This window comes from Sarcophilus harrisii, chromosome 2 (genome assembly GCF_902635505.1).
Source record: "Sarcophilus harrisii chromosome 2, mSarHar1.11, whole genome shotgun sequence".
Lineage (NCBI taxonomy): Eukaryota > Metazoa > Chordata > Mammalia > Dasyuromorphia > Dasyuridae > Sarcophilus > Sarcophilus harrisii.
This window is the reverse complement of record NC_045427.1, coordinates 149952995-149974654: the sequence shown is the minus strand read 5'-3', so window position 1 is coordinate 149974654 and position 21660 is coordinate 149952995. Positions and strand designations below refer to the sequence as shown.

Sequence of the window (21660 nt, the reverse complement as noted above, 5' to 3'; positions counted from 1 at the left end):
ACCAAAACTAGAGAAACTAGCATGGTAAGAAGAGGTCTGAAAAATAAAATTTTACATAAAATTAGCTGTAATTTAGTGAGAACTAAAAGTCACACGAGAAAAATTTTTTAAAATGTCAATATAACATTCAGCTTTTTAGGAAGAGGAGGAAGAAAAATGTATACTTGTGACCAAACATGGAGTGGAAAATACTGTGAGTCAGAGGACTAACTAGAGTTCATATCCTATCTGCCATCTTACTCTTGACCAAGTCACTTACATTCTTTGGACTTTAGTTTCCTCATCTAGAAAATGAGGGAGTTCAACTAGAATGATCTCTATAATCCCTTCCATAGTTTTAGTTCTAAAATCATCTTTGTAGCGAACTCTTGGTCTGGAAACTCTCTTGATAAATAAATCTGTAAATTGAAAGCCTTAAACAATTAGAAGAGACACTAAAAAAACAGATTTTCTTATCCATTTACTCACAGCTAGTAAGAATCAGACATTAGTTAGATCTGAATCCAAGTCTTCCTGTCTCTAGTTTCAGCATTCTGTCCAGTATGTCAGGCTGCCTTTGATTTAACATCAAGTGTACTTATTTCACTGTGTAAAATTGAACTGATGCATTTATATATTTATTTGTATTCAGGAACAAGAGGAAGAAAAGGTAAGTTAATGTTAAGAAATCAAAATGCCATATATGCATAGTTAAAGTTTGTGCATAAAGTTTTATAATATGAGGATGGAATAGGACTTTATGGTCGTCAGAAAATTAATCAAAATCACTGTAGTTAAGTCCTATTTTATTTAAACAAACAAACAAAACCATTACAAGAAGATAAGATGATACATTATTAATATTCAAGGAAGATCAGTTCTCCCTGCAACAGAAAAGAATGATAGGCTCAAATTGTCTCAAAGTTCTGCATGCAAATTATCAATTGTAACATTTCAGTTATGTAGGCTTTGCATTTAAAAGAGAAGTTTGCTTTGATGTCTTAAGAGAAAAATTACATTAAGACAAAATCTGTATTTCATTGTTAAAGAATAGTTTACTTATTTTAAGCAATGAAAATGTTCCAGTCTTTGATATGTTCTTAGAAACATGAAAATAAAATTCCTTTCTCTAACTGTCCTTTTCCATTTCACACATATTGATCTTTCCATATGTTTTAAATAAAAATGAATTAACAGGAACTGTTCTTAATAAATTCAACTCATGGATCTTTTCATGTTAAGATACATTTGTGCAACCAGAGGTAGAAGAGTTGGCAGAGCATTAGTGGAGAAACTGTCCTTGAGGAAAGCACAGAGAGCTTCAAAAGTTGGAGAATTCATGAGATAGGAAAACAACCAGGGAAAGTTCCTAGGTTATGAGAGGACAAAAGAATGCATCACATAATATTAGGACCAGGACAAAGGTAAATCAGAAAGGAGGGAGTAAAGCTAGGAATTTAAAATCCAAGCTAAAAATAACTTTAGATACTTGTTAAAATGGTATGTCAACTACCATAGCAATGCATAGAAGACTGACATTGAATCCAAAGGGATCATCTTGGCAAAAATCCCAAGAAATTCGGAATACACAGATCAATATGAATTTTCATCAATTCCTTCACTTCCCCTTCTCCCTTGAATGCAAGTTCAAATTTGACATCTGAAAGTTAATAAGTGTGTGGCACTATAGGCAAGTCACTTAAGTTCTGTTTGCTTCACTTTCCCCAAATGTAAAATGGGAATGATAATAACACCCATCTCAAAGTAGGAGTTGTGAGGATCAAATTAAATATATGTAAAGTATTCCACACAGTGCTTAGCATAATAAATGCTTGTTACTTTCCTTTTTTTCCTCTCTAGTTCCCAAGAATGACAAGAGTGAATGAAAGCTTTTATTTTTTCTTCTTCAAAAATAAAAGAAAATGATTGTCAGTAACCCTGCAAAAAGCATAAATACTTACAATGTAGTAAGTTTTACTTGATAAGGTAATCTTGTTAGCTAAAGTAAAATTCTGTATTTAATAAGTAGCTCCTTCCAGAAAATTGCTTAAAGTAAATCAGTATTCTTTTATTAAGTGCCAGGCTCTGTTTTTGACAATGGGGATATAGAAATGAAATAAGTCCGGCCCTTTGGGAGATTACATTTGATTTTACACAAATTTTACACAAATATAAGTATACTTGTACACATTTGCACAAATATAAAAACATATACAAAGTAAATATAAGATTTTTCAGGGAGGAGGAAACAGTAGCTAGAGAGATCAGGAAAAAGATTTCAATAAGAAAATAGTGCTTAAGCTAAATTTTGATAAAAACTTGAGATTATAAAGGGGAAAGGTGAATGTAAAATGTATTTCAAGGACAGGGGACAGGTGGTACAAATACACAAAGAAAAGAGAGAACCACTCTGGCTGAAACTTAGATTGAGTCAAAGGGAGTAACAGGATATAAATCTGGAAAAGTAGGCTGGAGCCTGATTGTGAATGATTTTAACTAACAAACAGAGGAATGAATATTTGATCCTAGAGGCAATAAAAAACCACTAAAGATTTACAATAATAAGACTAAAAAAATCTGTTCCCTACTGTTACAGCACAGATACTGCAACTATCCATGGTATTTTGCAAAGATATTAATCTTCCATAGTTTTGTACATTAGATATGAATTGTTTATTTTAGTCAACTTATTTATTGTAATCTATACAACAGTTATTTCTTGACAGTATATCACTAAAAAAAAACTACTAAATTATTTGAAAAAGTCTAGACAGGGTAATTTATTCAACTGTGCCATTTTTTACAACCAGAAATCTTTTGTGAAACTTTAAAAAAATCATTGTGCTGTCATTAGTCTTTTTTTTTTTTTTTTTTGGACCAGTTCATTTTTTTTTAAAGGTCATAAAATATATAATGTTGAGCTTTCATGCTCAACTTATGATCTATTACTTTAATTGTCACTTGCTGGACAGTTTTTCAGCAAGTTTTCTGTTTTCAACATAAATCCAATTTATAAATATACGATAGATGATCACACTAAAAATATCCTGGTTCTTTCAGCAATTTTCCAGCTAAGCTTTCTAAATCATGGAAATATTAGTGCATGGCTAAAAATAAGCAGTCAAGTGTGCCACCCAGAGGCAGAAATCAGAAATTCAACTTAGGACTAAAGTAATTTTAACTTGCAATGAAAAAATTTATTATTTTTTAAATGTTTTATTTTGAATTAGCCCACTCAAAAGCACAGGAATTTTAAGTAACAAAAATCTCTTTATATAGACAAATTCTAAGTGTTTTGTTTTTTCCTCAATCTGGTATCAGAGTCCATAAAAATGTAAATTTCTAGACAACTCTCTTATAGCTCCAGACATTCAGAACCAGACTATACTGAGGCCATATATGCCAAACCCTAACTTTTATGGATAAGGATAATGAGGCCCAGGAATATCAAAATCAAATCAAAGATATAATAAGAATCAGAGAAAGAATTTCAGCCTTGATCTTCTGACTGAAACCAGTAACACATTTTCTATTGTACCATACCATAATCTGACGTCAGTTGAAGAAAATAAAAAATTTAAAAGCAATAAATGCAATTACCTTTTACTATAGGAAAAATAGGTATTAACTATCTATTATGGCAAGAATGACATTTGACAAGAGAAAATATAAGTAAATGACTAATAGGAGATAGCATAGAAGAGTGGGACAGAAGATTTGGTTTAAATTCCACATCAGTCATATATTCGCTGTGCAAACTTGGAAAAGTCTTAAAATCCTCTAAACCTGGATTCCTATGTAAAATGAGAATTTTAAAATTAATTACTACTAAATCATTCCTAGCTCCAAATCAATTTTTCTATTTCCTTTTAATTACTTGTAAAATAGGTATATAAACACACACATATGTATATGTGTATGTGTGTAGTATACTTGAATCTATTATATAAACATACTAAGTATATATTCAAAAATACATTTTGGTTTTTTAAAAGCCACCATGACCTATTAAGAGATTCAAAGCAAAAGTTAAATTTAGTGACACAGAATGTCCTGCTTTAATAAGGATTTGGTTTTTTATTAGTAGAAATTCTACTCTTTTGACAAAACATTAAAATTTATCTTTTATACCCTTTTCAGAAAAATTACACTGACGATCCTTACAGTAATTATGTGGTTGCTAATTTGAACTTAGCAAAGTATGAGGAAATTTATTAACATCAAAGAAAAAGTCAATTACCTCCCCCCCAAAAAAAGAAATTCCACGTCCTAAAGCTTCAAACAATAGAACTATTGAGATTTGTAATTCTCTTATTTTTTCCTAAAACAATAATAAAGAATGAATTATTAGTTGCACTGATTTGCCTTTTAAAAAGTATGTATTTTAGGGCAGCTAGATGGCAAAATGGATAGAACACCAGCTCTGAAGTCAGGAGGACTTAATTCAAATCTGGTCTCAGATACTTAACACGTCCTAGCTGTATGACCCTGGGCAAGTCACTTAACCCCAACTGCCTCAGCAAAAATAAAATAAAATAAAAAGTATATATTTGACCATTAAAAGTAAAAGATCACATGTCTCTTATATAACTAGAAAATTATTATGAAATCTGAAAAATGATGTTAAGCATGAACATTAAAAACTTCATTTTTTTCTGCAAACCAAAATGACACTGCTACAGTACACTAGTATTTTACATAAAGCACTGGCACAATACACAAAGCAACTGGAATCAGGAAGACCAAGTTCAGATCCAGCCTCAGAAACTTACTAGCGATGTGATTGAGCAAATCATTTAATCTCTATAAATCTCAGTAAAATGGAGATAATGATAGCATATACCTCTAAGAGAAAATGAAATAATACCTGCAAAGCACTTCGCAAATCTTAAAATGCAATCTAAATGCTGCTACAATTATTATTAAATACTCTTTCTATGTCTAAATACTAGAGAATATAACACACATCATAAATTTTTTGAGAAACAATGTATACTTTTGAAAACATATTTTAATATAATAATAAAAAACCAATTATCTCACTTGAACAAATGTGAATAACTGCACATTAAATGGTGCATTTAGACTCAAAGTCACAACCTTTAACATTGCTCTTCATCCTTACTATCCAATCCCTCTACTTCTGAATTGACTATATCTCCTCCCTTTTGTATCTTGACCCCCAAGTTAAGCAGTTGAAACCATCACTATGCTTTATATACAGGCATGGGGGACAGCCAGGGGAAATATCCAAAGGTATTTTTATTCATGAACATGAGGCCACTGTTACAGGATCAAAAAAAACATATTGATGAGTAAAGATTGTAAGCAGAATGCAAAGGTGGGAGGGAACTACATTATGGAAGACTTTGAAAACCCACCAGAGCATTCTGTATTTGCTCTTGGAGGCACAAGAAGTTACTAGAGTTTACTGAGTAGGGAGATATCTGGAACACTACTTCATTGATCAATTCATTATTCCACTCAAGATACGCCTATTCCAAATTTTACATTGCTCTTCAAAACTCCCGAGACATTCATACCCCATGATTTCTCACATGAGGAATGAGAGGCCATTCACCAAGAGCTGAGTCTTCCTTTTCAACCTCACTCAGAAATCTTCCCCCAACTCTCCCTTTGTCAATACTGTCTCACATAGCAATCCTTTTCCTTGCCAAGGCTAATGTTTCTACCATCGTAATTCTCTCAGTAATCTGGAATCTCTTCCTGTAGTCTTTTTTTTTTTTTTTTTTTTTGGCTGAGGCAATTGGGGTTAAGTGACTTGCCCAGGATCACAGAGTTAGGAAGTGTTAAGTGTCTGAGGTCACATTTGAACTCAGGTCCACCTGACTTCAGGACTAGCGCTCTATCCACTGCGCTACCTAGCTGTCCCATCTGGAATCTCCTATCTGCTGGCTGGTGGTATTTCCACCTCTAAACACATTCATGTCTTTAATATCCTTAAAAAACAAACATACAAACAAAAAAAGCCCTTCACTTGATCCTATCCCCTCCCCCTCACCACTACCACTATCATACTATACCTTATATCTGTTCAGGTCTAAACTCCTGAGAAATATGTTTACAACAGATGCCTCTGCTTCCTCTCCTCTCATACTCTTCTACTCTCTCCCCCAAATTACCTGTGATCTATTAATTGCCAAACATAACAGTCCTTTCACAGTCTCTACCCTTCTTACACTCGGCATCCTTTGTACTTTTGATGAATCTCTTCTCCTTCAATCTCTCTACATTCTTACAATACATATTCTCCTAATTTTCCTAATTTATGGCTAACTATTCAATATCTTTTACTGGATCTTTATTCAGGTCACATGCACTAAGTGGGGATAACTCCAAGAGTCTAGACCTACTTCTTCCTCCCTATTTTCTGGCCTAGTGATTTCATTAGCTGCCATGGATTCATTGATAACCTCTATGCAGATGATTGTCCAAGCCCTGAGCTTTCTCTTGACCTTCAGTTTCATATTACCTATTCTCTACTAGATATTTCAAAGTGCAGGTCCCATTGTCACTTCAAAATCAACAAATCCAAAAAAGAACCCATCGCCATTACCTCTTGAAACACTATTTCCATCCCCTTTGCACTGAATTTGCCTATTATTGTTTGAGGGCACCACCATTCTCCCAACCATTCAGGTTTATAATCCCTATATCATACTCTTTTCCTCACTCAAAATGAACATATATATATATATATATATAAAATCTGTTGTCAAATCTTATTTCTCCCTCCAAAAAAATGCATGTTCTATATTCCCCCCTTCTCCATTCACATTGCCAATATATAAGTATATCACCTGAGATTTGGACTATTGCAAAAGCTGACTAATTGGTCTCCCTGTCTCAAATTTCTCCCCATTTCAGTCAGTTGATAAATAATCTTTCTAAAGTACAAGTCTGACCATGTCACCTCCTAACTCAATAAAGTCCAAAGGCTCACTCACTTCATCCTCAGGATTGAATATAAAGTCTTCTATTTTGCTTTAATACCCTTAAAAAAACTAGAGAAAAACATAAGTTTAATTTTTTCAAAACTAAATGTGAACAGATTAACAATCCCATATTTCATAATGGGCATATTTCATAAAGTAGCAGATTGAATAAGAAAACAATATCATAATCTATTGCTTATTAGAAACACATTAAAAAGCAAAGATATACACAGGACAAATATGAAAGATTAGAATAAAAATGACTCTACATTAAGTGAATCTAAAAAGGCAGGAATAGTAGTCATGCTATCAAAGAAATGCAAAAATTCACCCCAAAATGGAGATAAGTAAGGAAATTTTATTATGCTGAAAGAAAGCATATCCACAAAACTAATATTAATATTAAACATATATATTTCAAATTCTAACGTACCAAATTAACAGAGGAAAAATTTAAATAAATTACAATAAAATATAAGTAACACAATAATAGAAGTCTTTAATGTACCTCTCTCATATTTGGACAAATATAACTGAATTTTTTTTCAAAGGGAAATATAGAACTGAATAAACTGGGGGAATTGCAACTAAAAAAACTTATGACATCTTTTAAATTATATTGTGATAAGAAAATACATAAATATGTACTTGTACAACCACACACACACACACACACACACACACACACACACAGAGATCCTAGCAACACATACAATTATGCCATGCTATAGTTTAAACACAGCATAGACTGAAGAAAATAAAAATTCTTTTAAATTAAGGCAAACAAGAAAAAAATAGATGAGATCACAATATTATTAAATATAAGAATCATCTGAACCAGTTATAGAAATAAATAAAAAGATCTAATAAGAAATAAAAAGAATTATCACTACAGTTACATGGTAAAAAAAAAAACAAAAACAAACAAAAAAATCAAAACCTTGACAATATAAAAGTAGAGGATCACTTTCAAAAATATCAAATATCCGAACTAAAATCACACCAAATAGACAACTTAAATAATCCAATCCCCAAAAAGATAATAAAACTGCAAAGAAATTTTTTTTAAAAATTCAAGTCTTACAGAAACATTAGAGAATTCTATTAAACTTTTTAAAAAATACCAATACTACTCATGTTATTTTCAAAAACTGAAGAAAAATTCTACCAAATTCCTTTTATGAGAAAAATATGCTCCTAATACCTAAACTCAGGAAGTATGACCAAAGGAGAACTTTACAATGTCATTAGTGAAGTTTTTTTTTTTTTTTAAACTTTAAATAAAATCTCCTTTAAAAGGCTACAGCAATTCATACAAGAAATAATTCATTATGACCAAGTTGGATTTACATTAATGATATAGAGATGGTTCAACATTAAGAAAACAATCAACATTATTAATATGTTAGAATTGTGCTATTGCTAGGCTAGCTAGACCCTAGCTAACAAGTGACTCCAAGTTTGACCACTGATTGACTAGCCTATGGATAAGAAAGGTCCTATGTAACCAAAACTGGTTGAGCCAACTACGTTAAGACAAGGAAAGCAAGGCTCTCTTGATTATAATCAGTTGACTAAATCAGCAAATTTCATCTAATCTAACTATGCAAGATTGGCAAATTTTCCTAATCACAATATCCTTTGGAAAGAGTGACATCCAGATCATCTGATTGCCCCAAGGTCTTCCACTCAGAGCCTGAAAATCTGTCAAGCAATAATGATTAGATATAATGGCAGAGATCCAGAAATTGGGCCCTCTCTTTCAGACAAGAATGGCTAAGTTTAGGGAGCAAATACACTTACATGCCAAGGAAAAACTGCCTGATGTAATCCTTTGAGCATATATATTCCTTTTTGGTACCATATCCATAGCACATGATTACCTTAACAGACAGAAAACTGAGAAACTGTGAGCATAAATAAACCATTTTTTTTTTTAAAGTATAAAAAGCATCAAACTAAAGTACCACATGCAATGGGGATGTACTAGATTTTCTAATTCAAAGTTGTTTAATTTCCCTATTAGTATTTGATACAATTTTAGAAATGCTACCAATAGCAATAAGACAAAGAAATTAAAGAAATAATGATATTAGAGAATGGAAAGGGAAGGAAAGAAAATAAGCATTTATTAAATATCTTTTATGTGTCAGGCACTGTGCTAAGTGCTTTTCAAATATTATCTCATCTGATCTCCACATCAACCCAGGGAGGTAGATACTATTATTCCTTTTTTATAGGAGAGGAAACTGATAAAGATGCCAGTTAAATGATTTGCCCTGGGTTATATACGCCTGGGGCTATCTTTATTATGTCATTAAGATTCATATATATAGATAGAGAGAGAGAGAGAGAGAGAGAGAGAGAGAGAGAGAGAGAGAGAGAGAGAGAGAGAGAGAGAGAGAAAGAGAGAGAGAGAGAGAGAGAGAGAGAGAGAGAGAAAGAGAGAGAGAGAATGATCCTAATTTGCTGAAAAGAAATCACTGATCCAGACACATCAGTTTTGCAGTTTTTCCCACAAAAGTATTCATCTACTAACTTGGTGCCTTTTCACTTGAAAGTCCCTGGGATTGGAGGGGCAAAACAGTTGAAGTTCTAAAAAAAGAACAGATTTAAATTTCAGTGACAATCAGTATTAGTCAGTGACCTTTGTACTTCCAGTGTGGAAAAAATTGGGAGATGCAGTCTCTTCCTTTCTCTTTAACCATCTAGGGCCTCAAGGTTCTCCCAGAATAAAAACCCATCTTTTAAATAGTAATATCTTTCCGTAATCTTGCCATCAATGGCTGGAGGATAAAAGGATCATCAGTCAAAGTTTGAAAGAATATGGAGGAAGTCTGGGGAGAAATATCATGTGACACTCCAATGTATAAAGAACAAAAACTGCAAGATACTAAAGAGCCAGGGAGAGGTATTTGATAGACACCAAAAGGTCATAGCACATTGCCAATGACTTACACAGTAAACAAAATTAAAAATATCATTATCAAAGATATAAAAGGCTGAAAAATGAGTATAATTATAAATGCCAGAAAGGTGTCTTAGAAAGGTGCTTCTTTCCTTCTTTATAGATATGGGGAATTATTAGGATAGAATATTACCCATATCTACTTTAGATTCAGTTGTTTGGTTTTGCTGAACTGCCTCTCCCCTGCCTCCTTTTTTCTTTTCTATTTTTCATATTTTACTTTAAGGATCAAATTGCTGGTCAGAGGAAGAAAAACTAAGGGAATTTTTAAAAAATTATGAATAAAAATTAAGAAAAACAAATAAAAACTCATCTGGGTAAACACTGAGCACCATCACTTAAAATGGACAGTTATATTCTGGTCAAGAAACTACTAATCAATACAATCAATTAGTTGTATTGTAGAAATGACAATTTGCCAAATATAGGGAAGATAAATTGGAGAAAAAAGAACCTGGATGATCAATTTGAAAACGACTGCAATAGTCCAGTGATAAAGATCTAAGTGGCAGTTTTATAGATCGAAAAGGAAAAAAAGAGCTAGGGAAGATATTTGGCTCCTGACTAGATATAGGATTGACAGGGAGGAAAAAGTCAGGATCAAAGTAATATGAATGAATGGAAATGAAAAGATGTGAGAGATGTTTTAGAATTTAAAAAAAATTTTTTTGCCCAGAATGGACAATTGTTTGAATAAAAAGAGTGAAGGTGAACAGATCATTCAGAGGAGATCTTGTCCTGAAAAAGGCTACCCTTGGAGAACTTCTAGAAGCTAAAGAAGCCAAAAGGTAGGTGGCCAGAATGGCCTAGGCCTTGTGCTGAGGCAAAACTGACAAAAGCCAGAAGCCTTGGGAAAATCTTGTCCAAAGTAGGCCAAGTAGGAGCCACAGTAGGAAAAGGCCTTGGGGTATATATAGCCAAAGATAGGAGATGTGAGACAAGGAATAGGAGTAGGTTGGGGATGTGAAAGGAAGTGCATGGGGAGATAGACAATAGAAGCCCCAAATATCAAGGACTCCAGAGGCTGAGAGAGCCCTCATGAAGTGCAGACATAGGGGAAGGCATGGGACGGGGTCACATCCCCATTGGCAAGAGAAAGCCCTATAAGAGAGCCAATAATGGAAGTTTAGAAGACAAATGCCATAATCTTGTCATTAATGATTAGAAGATAAAAGTATCATCAGCCATAAAAGCCATGAAAGAATATGTAGGGAAGTTTGGGGGGGAGATATTATGAGCTATCTTGGACAACTACAAGAAAAAATCCATATGACTAAGTCTAAAAAGCAGCTGGTTATGTGAGGCTCAACAAACAGTAACAAACTAGTTACCTAGTAGGTACTGGGTACTGTGATTGTTACTGTGCACTTCAAAGACAAAAGCAAAACAATTCTTATTGATAAGAAGCTCAAACAGATCTAGAAGGAGTTCAAGAGAGAAATTAGAGATCAACTTTGATAGATTTCAGAGTTATCCAGAAATAATCACTGAATGCAGTAAAGCTGATAAGATCATCAAGCAAGTGTGGAAAGAAAAGAGAAGGGCTCACAGCAGAGCCATACTATTTATAGTGTGAAGAAGGATGCTGACTGAGCAAAATAGACTGAGGAGTGGTCTGAAAAATATGGGGAGAACCAAAAGATAACCCTGTTCCAGAAACCCAGGAAGGAAAATATTTCTACAGGATAAAGTTCTATATGGGAGAATTCAACTTCAAAAGCTAAATGTATTGCCAAGTAGAATGAGTACTGAGAAAAAAAATGAATGGATCTGGCAGTCATGAGATGACTGGTAAACTTGAAATGATCAGTTTCTTTTGAGTAGTAGAGTCAGAAACCAGTTTCTAAGTGGTTAAGTGGAAGATAAAGAAATAAAAGAGTACAAACTTGAATGAATGGCAAATTAAAGTATAAGAAATTAAAGACTGTGGATACTTCAATATTTTTATAGTCAATACAAAAAAACACCTCAATAAATGAAAAATAAATACAAGTCCCTTAAGCCCTGAGTGTCAACCCCTAATATGAAAAATGAAAGGGTTAGTCAAATTCTGAAAAAAAATTCTAAGGAACTTTTCTGCCTCTAAATCCATGAGCAACTCAACAGACACCCAAAGTTCCAAATTCAAGATCCTATGGAACTTTCAATTTTGAACTTCTAATTTATGTAAAAAAGCTGCTTTCAACAAGTATAGAAATATTACAATCTTTAGGGTTATGGTATTAATCAGCAAATCCTGGTAAAATACTTCCAGTTTATTTACAAATGTAGACTCATTTATCTAAAAGAATGCTAAAGAAATAATTTTAAACAAATACAAAAACGGTAAGGGGCACCTCAAAATAGCACTCCCTCCAATCTATTTAATTCTAACAATCAAAAGATATATATTAAGTACCTACTACAAGACAGACATTGTGCTAAGTACTGAAAATACAAAGAAATAAAACCACAGTGGTCACTAATAGGTTTTCCTTGCACTGCCTCTTTCCCTATAAGCCTTTATTATATTTTTGGCTGTGCAATTTTGGGATGTGCAAATTGCCATTTCTATCTCTCTCCCCTAATTACTGGAAACTCAATTGAATAAGATCTTTAGACAATTGCTAGTGTCAAGTTCTCTTGTTTTCACCTTGGGAGGAGTCCTTTGGAGAAGGGGAATGTATTCAGTTGCCACCCCTTACCTTGGCTCACCTTCTAAAAGTACTAATTTAAAAATATGGGGTAATCACAAATAGATCACTATTAAAAAAAAAAAAAAGAATAACTTAGTTTTACAAGTATGGATACTTTTCACAAATAGCATCTCCTTTTGAAGTAACTTCTTAACAACTTTATTAGAATTATGATAGCCACTTCAATGAAAAGCCATTAACATGCAAAATATTATCAAATGTCAGACTATAGATACAACCTTCTCTTTCTCTAAAATGTCTCAAAAGCCTAGTCTAAATCAAGAACAGAAGTGCTTTTATATCTACAAATCCCATACACTATTCTGACAGTAATTAAAAAAACACAGCCCTACTTTTGAGGATCACTTTAATTTTGATATATTAAAAAAAAAAAAAAACCTATTTTACTACAGAATTTTTCAAATAATGTGTACTAAAAACGAACTCGCCATTGCCATTTTTAAAATAAAAAGAATATATGGAAGAAGTTAGAAGTCACTCCCAAAAAAATACAGAAATATTTCAGTAAACAAATTTAATAGAAGCTCCCTTGGAAAAACATATTCTGTCTTTTCCTCCCCATGTTGCCTTTAGAGAAATCCATTCAAATCCAATTCTTAAATTATTTTTTCCAAACTATCATATTTTTTAAAACTGACAGGCATTTGAAATGATAATCACAATAAATCAGAGAACAAAGAACATACCTGATCTTCACTAGTTAAGCCAATGTGCATCACAAGATAAAAATGCACTAGGAAATCAGAGTTTGGCAAAACATCCTGGCGTCTGGTCATCATAGCACAGATTAGTCTGTATGCTTGCAATTTACCTTCTTTATATTCATTTGGCAATGTAGCAGCCTGAAAAGAACAAGTAATTTTTACTATTGCCCAATTTAAGTTGTTCGATATTGCAATAAAATTCTATATACTGACAATGAATCTTAATATATTATACGTATCTCTTTATACTAATCTTGATGTCTTTTTATAGTTCATATGTATGTATATAATTTTTAAATTATGTTTTCTTCTTTATTAAATGAAAAAAATGAGAGGAGAAATACATTGGGATGTAATAATGTGAAAAACAAAAATTATCAATAACTTTACATTACATTTAAGGTAAGAAACTCCTTAACTCACCTTAAACAGCCATGATGCAAACATTCGAAGTGGTGGGATCAAGACAGGAGGAGATGGAGAAGTTTGATTATCCAAACTTATTGCTAGGTTATCCCGTATCTAAACAGAAGGAATATTCATTAGAGGGCATATTACTAATAGGACTATAAAAAACATTAGAAGATAACAAAAATATTTGTTCAAAATTTTTCCCTGATTTTTATAAGATAAACAAGAAAATAAAAGTCTATAAATATCTTTTCAACCTATATCCCAAATATTAACCTCTGAGAATTATATTTTTTGTCTTTATATAAATGGACTGGAACTGATATAATGAAATGATACCATTTCAACTTAATTTTAATTCACTATTCTTTGTTACAACAGAATGAATGAATGCTTATTTGGCAATGTCTATTTTTTATAAAAGTGACAGGAATTATTTATGAATTTCAATATGTTCCTACCCAAATTCTGTCAGGTCATTTCTTGAGAAAACAAAATAAAAATAAAATCATTATATAAGAAAATTTTTCCTGTTTTTAGTCTAAAATTCCTATTCTTTATTTGGTTTTTACAATAAGCATAAAATATACTCAAATATCTAAGTTATATTCTGAATGTAGCAAACAGAAGCAACATTTTAATAGTAAATAAATTGTACTATGCTAGAGAAAAGGTAAAACAGAAAAGAATACCTTTGCTAGTTTATACCAGAGTTCATAGAGATAGCCAAAAACTTTGGCATGAATTTTGGGTGACTGGATCTTATTAACATCTCCAAGGATTCCCAAGATTCTTCTCCATAGAACAGCAGCAGAATCTGGATGCCAACCTATAAGATTCCCACCAGCAATTATACTGCAGTCATCAGCAAGACATTCACTGCTATCTGTAAAAATAAAACATACACATTCACAATTTGAATTTTATAATTTATATTCCATTATTATAGTTGGCTTCCAGGAATAACTATCTTCAATTCTGAACTTCACAGACACTGAGTAAAAGCTATAAGCTTCTATAAAAAAATATAGAATGACTGAGAATGTAGAAATATTAGAAAATAAGATATATGAGGAGAGGTTAAAGTGTCAGTGATCGCTCAAATCAAATAAGGTTAAAGATTAAGATGTCAAATCCAAGAATCTTGAGTTGAAAGGAACCTCAGTAACCATCTAGTGAAAGCAATCTAGACAATAACATGTCTAAGAAGTGATTGTTCAACCTGTTTAAAATCTTCTGAGGATGGGGAACTCAATGCTCCTTGACATAAATTCTATGAGTGAAGTAAGAATTATTTTCAGTCTTTTTTTTTTTTTTTTTTTTGGCTGAGGTAAGTGGGGTTAACTGACTTGCTCAGGGTCACACAGCTAGGAAGTGTTAAGTGTGTGAATTCAGATTTGAACTCAGGTCCTCCTGACTTCAGGCTGGTGCTCTATGCACTGAGCCACCTAGCTGCCTCTAAATGTATTCTTTTGATCGTCCACCTGTTTCTCTTGATTTTTTTCTCTGGTGCCAAATGGAACAAAGGTGAAGAAAGCAGAATAACGTTTTTACAACATCTTCTACATGCTTGGCACTATGTTAAGTACTTTTACAAATATTATTTTTTCTCAAAACAACCTATACAGACTAGGTGTTGTTGTTGTTCCCATTTTATAGTTGAGGAAAGTCAGTTTCCTGAAATAGTTGAGATACAAGTCTAATTCCTGGCCACCAAGACAACCTTTGAAATTCTTGAAATAGGTATGACCATTTTGAGCATTTTTTTCTAGACACTAAAAATCTCTAGTTCCTTCAAAGGATTTTCATGAGACAAATTCTGATTGCCCTTCACTGGGAAATTTCTTTATCTGGGACAGTCAGAATTGAACACAATGATTAATATAAAACAGATGAGTTTTAATACAGGAAGCATATATCATTTATACCTTTATCCAAGTCATTAAAAAAAGTTCAAATAGCACAGTACCAATTACAGATTAGCACAGTACCAATTACAGATTCTTGGAGTACTCCCTGGAGAATTCCTACTTCACTGACATTGAACTAGTAACCATAATGACTTAAATCTGACCATTCAAGTAATTCAGAATTTTATTACTGTATAGCTTACACTGTGAGACATGACTCCTTTAGGGTCACATAACTGAACATGAGGATCGCAAAATATCAAGTCTGAAAAACCTTAAAGATATTCTACATCCTGCAGTATCAAATATTCCACCAAGATTTAATTCTTTATATAAAAATAGATGAGCACATTCAACTAATTTGTATGCATATTTTCTTTTGTATTTAATATAAATGGTAAAATTTTATATGTGTGTGTGTGTGTAAGTATGAGTACATATGTACACCCATATATATGTATGTACCAAAGAATTGTTTTAAAATAAATTTCATTTTGATTTATTAACAGTAAGTGTTTGATTTGTATAACTATTTTATATACCCATATACTTGGAGATGCATAAAAATTTCTCAAGCAAAAAAGGGTCACAAGTAGAAAAAGTTTAAGAAATCTTGGTCTAATCCATATATCTCCATCATTTTTGTAAGAACCAAATGAGATCCTTGATCAAAAGCTTTTATATTTAATCTAAATTTAAAGTCTAAATAAAATATGTTCATGGAATCACTCGCCCTACCCATCAATCAGCTAAGTAATGTTGTCAGAAAAAAGCTGTCTATGATGACCTGTTCTTGACAAAGCCATGGTATCTAAAATAGGATAAGGAAAGGACTCAATGAAAAAAGATGACAAATAGAGGAAAATAAAGAAACAAGAAAGAAAAGTTATTTGCTAAGAAGTCAATAAAGGAAGATAAAAGTAGTTGGGTATCTTTATCAGTTTATGGAAGAGCATGACAATTTAGAATTGGATTCCTCAAAAGAAATACTGGTAAGAAAGACAAGGACTACGTTCATTTCCACTCAATTCCTTAATCTAATCTCCTCCTATGTGCTCCTATGTCTTCATCTTACCATCACCCACAGATGAACCATACCCATGTTCAAGAATTCTGAAATCCCTTCACCCAGCCATAATTAATTGGCATCCTACTCCTTCCTTTACTTTCTTTTACATAACTATACACTTTCTCTGCAACATGACCTTCAATCCCCTGATCCCTCAATTCTCTCCAGGCCATCTGCCTCACACAAGCTACTCTTTCCTCTTCTCCCTAATTTGACTCCTTGATGAACCAATTCAAGCATGCCCTGGACTCATCTCTGGAATCTGGAATGTAGTTCTCTAATTGTATTAGTGCTTATGTCTATCCAAGCTTCAGATTTGAATCACTTCTATCATTCATCACCTTTGTGCCTACATATGCACTACTGAATAAAGATAGAGAAATCATACAACTTTTATAACTGGGTCCACTACAAATTTATAACTTTAACAGGGCTCTCATTGATACTGAACAGTTCTACTATACATCCTGTATCAACTTATTATCCCACTTTCCAGTGGGTTTCTGGAACCCACAGTGGTTCTTCAAACTTTTCCATACCTCCTCAAATCTTCTATGACTCCGAGTTTCTCAAATTAGCCATGAGCTCCCTCTTCTCCCCTTCTTCATTTCCTCTCAATGAGATACTTTCTGCCACTTTTGTCTGCCACCTGATAAAGTAGTCTTGCTGGTTACCACTCTTTCCCTCAACTTATTCAAGGGATCCTATTAGGTCCAGTCTCATCAAGTAGTTGCCACCTGCCATCTCCACTCTTTCACTAATTTTCAACTTCTCCCTGCCTCATTGCCTACTACCTACAAACATGCTGTTGTCTACCCATCCAGGAAAAAACCCTCCCTTGATCCTTCCAATTCCATTATCTCCTATTTCTTTTCTTCCCTTTGTATATAAACTTCTCAAAAAGGTTCTTACAATATACGCCTCCACTTTCCTCTCACTCTCTTTTCAAACTTTTACAATTTGGTTTCTGACCTTATTCCACTGAAACTCTCTCTCCAAAATGATTAATGAACTCTTAATTCCCAAGTTCAATAGTCTTTTCTCTATCCTCATTCCCCTTGGCCTCTCAGTAGCTTTTGAAATTATTAACCACTCTCTCCTCCTTGATACTCTCTTCTCTCTAAATTTTTGGTACATCACTGGTTTCTTTCTACCTATCTATCCTTGTCTAGCTCCTTTGCGGGATCGTACATCAAATAATGCCCTCTTACTATAAGTGTCCCTCAGAGTTCTGTCCTGGTTCCTTTTATCTTCTTCCTCTATACTGCTTCTCTTGGTGATCTCCTTAGTACTCATGGATTTATCATAATTATGTAGATGATTCTCAAATCCATCTTTTCTACCCATTCTGTCTCCTGATCTCACATCTCCACCTGCCTTTTAGTTACTTCAATGTCCAACAGATATCTTAATATGTACAAAACAGAGCTTATTAATCTTAGCCCTTAAACCTTCTCCACCTCTTATCTTCCCTCCTTCTTTAGGAGGAAGTGCCATCTTCCCAGATCCCTAGTTTCACTACCTAGAGGTCATCCTGAATTCTTCATTATCTCTCACCTTCTCGCATATAAACTGTTGCAAGACCTACTGATTTCACTTTTATAATATTTCTCAAATACACCCCTGGTCTATTCTAACATGTCTCTAATGTAGGCCCCTAACACTTCAAACTTCAATTATGGCAATACCCTGCTGGAAGATCAGCCTGCCTCCAGTCTCTCCCTACTCCAAACAATTTTCTATTCAACCATAAAAGTGATTTTTCTGTGATCCTGCTAGTCAATAAACTCCAGAGGTTTCTTATCACCTGCCAGAGTAAATATAAAGTCTCCTGTGTTACATTCAAAACTCTTCATAACCTAGACTTCTCTTACCTTTCCAATATTCTTATACTTCACTCCCCAAAACATATTCTTTGATTCAGAAACACTGACCTCCTAACTGTTTACAAACAAGACCCTCTATTTCTTGACTCCAAGTATTTCCTTTGGCTGACCCCCAAGCCTGAAGCACTCTTCTTTCACTGCTCCAACTATCAACCTTGCTATCTTCCTTTCAAGTTCTAACTAAAATCCCATTTTCTTTAAGAAGCCTTTTCAAATTTCTCTTAATTCCAGGGCTTTCCCTCTGTTAATTATTTCTTATTTATCCTGGATATTTGCTTTTTAAAAATGAGTTTGCATGTTAACTTCCCCATTAGACTGTAAGCTTCTTGAGGGCAAGAACTGCCTTTTGCATATTTGTGCATCTTCAGTACTTAGCACAGTTCCTGGCACACAGCAGGGGCCTAATAAATTTTCAATTGAATTGAATTTTTATTAATTATGGAAACCAAGATAAACTGATCAGTCATCAACGTTGTGTGCAATGTCTATATGTCTGCCAGAATTATACAAATGTGATATACAAAAAAGAATGTATGGGAGTCAGCTAGTTTATGTAGTACATAGAGCACCAGCCCTGAAGTCAGGAGGATCTGAGTTCAAATCTGGCCTCAGACAAACTTCCTGGCTGTGTGACCCTGGGCAAGTCATTTAACTCCAATTGCCTCAGGAAAAAAGAAAAAGAATGTATGGGACACCAATACATTGTTGGAGTTGTGAACTGATCTACCCATTATGGAGAATAATTTGGAATTATGCCTAGAGGGCTATCAAATTGTATATATCCTTTGATCCAGCAATGTGTCTACTGGGTCTATGTCCCGAAAAAAATCATAAAAAAGGAAAAAGGACTTATATGTGCAAAATTGTTTGTAGCGCCCTTTTTGTAGTGGCAGGACCTGGAAACTGAGTGGATACCTGTCAATTGGGAAATGGATGAATAAGGTATGGTATATGAATATTATGGAATAATATTGTTCTGAAGAAATGACCAATAGGATGAATACAGAGAGGCCTGGAGAGACTTAAATGAACTGATGCTAAGTGAAGTGAGCAGAACCATGAGATCATTATACACGGCAACAAGTTTACATGATGATCAATTTTGATGAACGTGGCTCTTATCAACAATGAAATGATTCAGGCCAATTCCAATAGACTTGTGTTGGAGAGAGCAGCTACATGCAGAGAAAGGACTAAGGGGACTGAATGTGGATCACAACACAGTATTTTCACCTTTTTGTTATTGTTTATTTGTTTTTTCCCCTCTCATTTTTTTTTTCCTTTTTGATCTGACTTTTCTTATGCAGCATGATAATTGTAGAAATATGTATAGAAGAAATGCATGTGTTTAACATATATTAGATTATTGCTGATGGAGGCTGGGGGAAGGGAGAAAAAAAATTTGGAACACAAGGTTTTGCGAGGAAGAGAGAATAAGAGAGCGAGAGAGAGCAAGAGTGCACTCAAGTTGTAAAAGATTTATTTATTTATAATTTCTTCCAAAGGCAATAGGGAGCTACTACATTTTAAAGCAGTGACTGTGTAGGTAGTAAGAAGGGTGATGATAATTGATCAAAGAAGAAACAAAACTGCTCAGTTCTTATTTTTCTCTTTTTTCCTGCAACAAGATAATGATCTCTGTATTGGAACATGTACAATATTAATAGTTAATAGGAATTTGATAATCCAAAGAAGTAAGGTGGTAATAAGAGATCATCAAGCTATCTCTGACCAATTCAAGTACTCTGTCCCAGATAAACAATATCCTTAGAAATAATTCCAATGTTTAGCACAGTGCCTGGCACAGAGTAGGCTCTTAATAAATGCTTAATGACTGATAATATGATTGCTAGGCCTCTGTCAGTGATATCTGAAAGATCATAGTGAATGGTGAGATAGAAAAAGCCTGGGGACAAGAAAATGTTGCTCTGAGTTGGTTTTTGGTTTTGGGGGGATTTATTGAGAGAGGAGGGACAGAATAATTTTAAGTTGATAAGCTTGACTTCTGTTCCTACACAAATTAGAAAACAGATTGTCTAAAGATCTGCAAGCATCTAGAAAAGAAAGAAGCAATCACAAAAGTCAGAGTGGCTTCCTCAAATAAGATTAATTTTACTTCCTATTTTTAGAGGGTTACCAGACTGTAAAATAGGAAAATACTAAATATTAATCTTCCCTAGATATTAATAAATTATTTGATGAAGTAATCCATGCTATTCTTTTTCTTGTAACAGTAGAAAAATGAGAATTAAATGACTAAATACCAGACAGATTGAATGGCTAGTCTCAAATGTCATTAATAGATCAAAGTCAGCTTGTAAGGAAATCACCTGCAAAGATCCCCATGGATCTGTGCTTACTCCCATGCAGTCTATTATTTTAGAAATGATTTGGACAAAGATATAGATTGTATGCTTAACAAATCTGCAGATGAACAAAGCTGGGGATATAACTAATATACTCAGGATCTAGAGAGAATAAAAAAGACTAAGTCAAAAGTTTGGTGTGATAATTTAATTAGGGGACAAGGAGTGTGAAAGGTCAGAGGATCACATCTGTGATTTTATTGGAATAGGAAGCTACAATGGAATATTTTTTTCCACCAGTGTCATTCAGAACCTTTTCCACAACTCAGCATTTTAAAAGAGGTGCTATGGGACACTAAAAAATTGAGGAAGAAATGTGTCCATGATCACAGAGTTAGTATTTGTCAGGGGCAGGACATGTATACAGACATCATACCATTGTACTATACTCATTTCAAGACAAAATTTAATAGGAATAAATTCAATGTCTTAGATTTAGATTTAATATCAATTTTACAAGCACTTCATTAGGTTGTAAGTTCCTTAAGGTCAATGACTGTTTTACTCTTTTGCTTTCAAAATCTCAATACTTAGCACAGTATGACACATGGTAAGTGTTTAATAACTATGCCTTGTTTTGTTACAAAAACAAGATTAAGAAAATAGTCTGAAAAACAACTTGGGTTTTAATCAACTGCAACCTGAGTAAGAATCATAAGTGTGATAACAAATCTAATTACTAATATCTTGGTTCTGCATGAAAGGAAACATAGCT

The 21660-nt window shown here is 33.4% G+C and overlaps 1 protein-coding gene across 4 annotated transcripts in view; it reads right to left on the bottom strand.

Moving 5' to 3' along the window:
- RALGAPA2 (Ral GTPase activating protein catalytic subunit alpha 2) overlaps nucleotides 1-21660 on the bottom strand; it is a 409655-nt gene that overhangs the window by 256756 nt on the left and 131239 nt on the right. For all 4 annotated transcript variants that reach the window (XM_031951045.1, XM_031951043.1, XM_031951042.1 and 1 more), the window contains 3 exons: nucleotides 14407-14600; nucleotides 13727-13825; nucleotides 13286-13441 (listed from right to left, as the gene is read on the bottom strand). In XM_031951045.1, the coding sequence (XP_031806905.1) occupies nucleotides 13286-13441; nucleotides 13727-13825; nucleotides 14407-14600 (449 nt within the window). The remainder of the gene's footprint in view (nucleotides 1-13285; nucleotides 13442-13726; nucleotides 13826-14406; nucleotides 14601-21660) is intronic.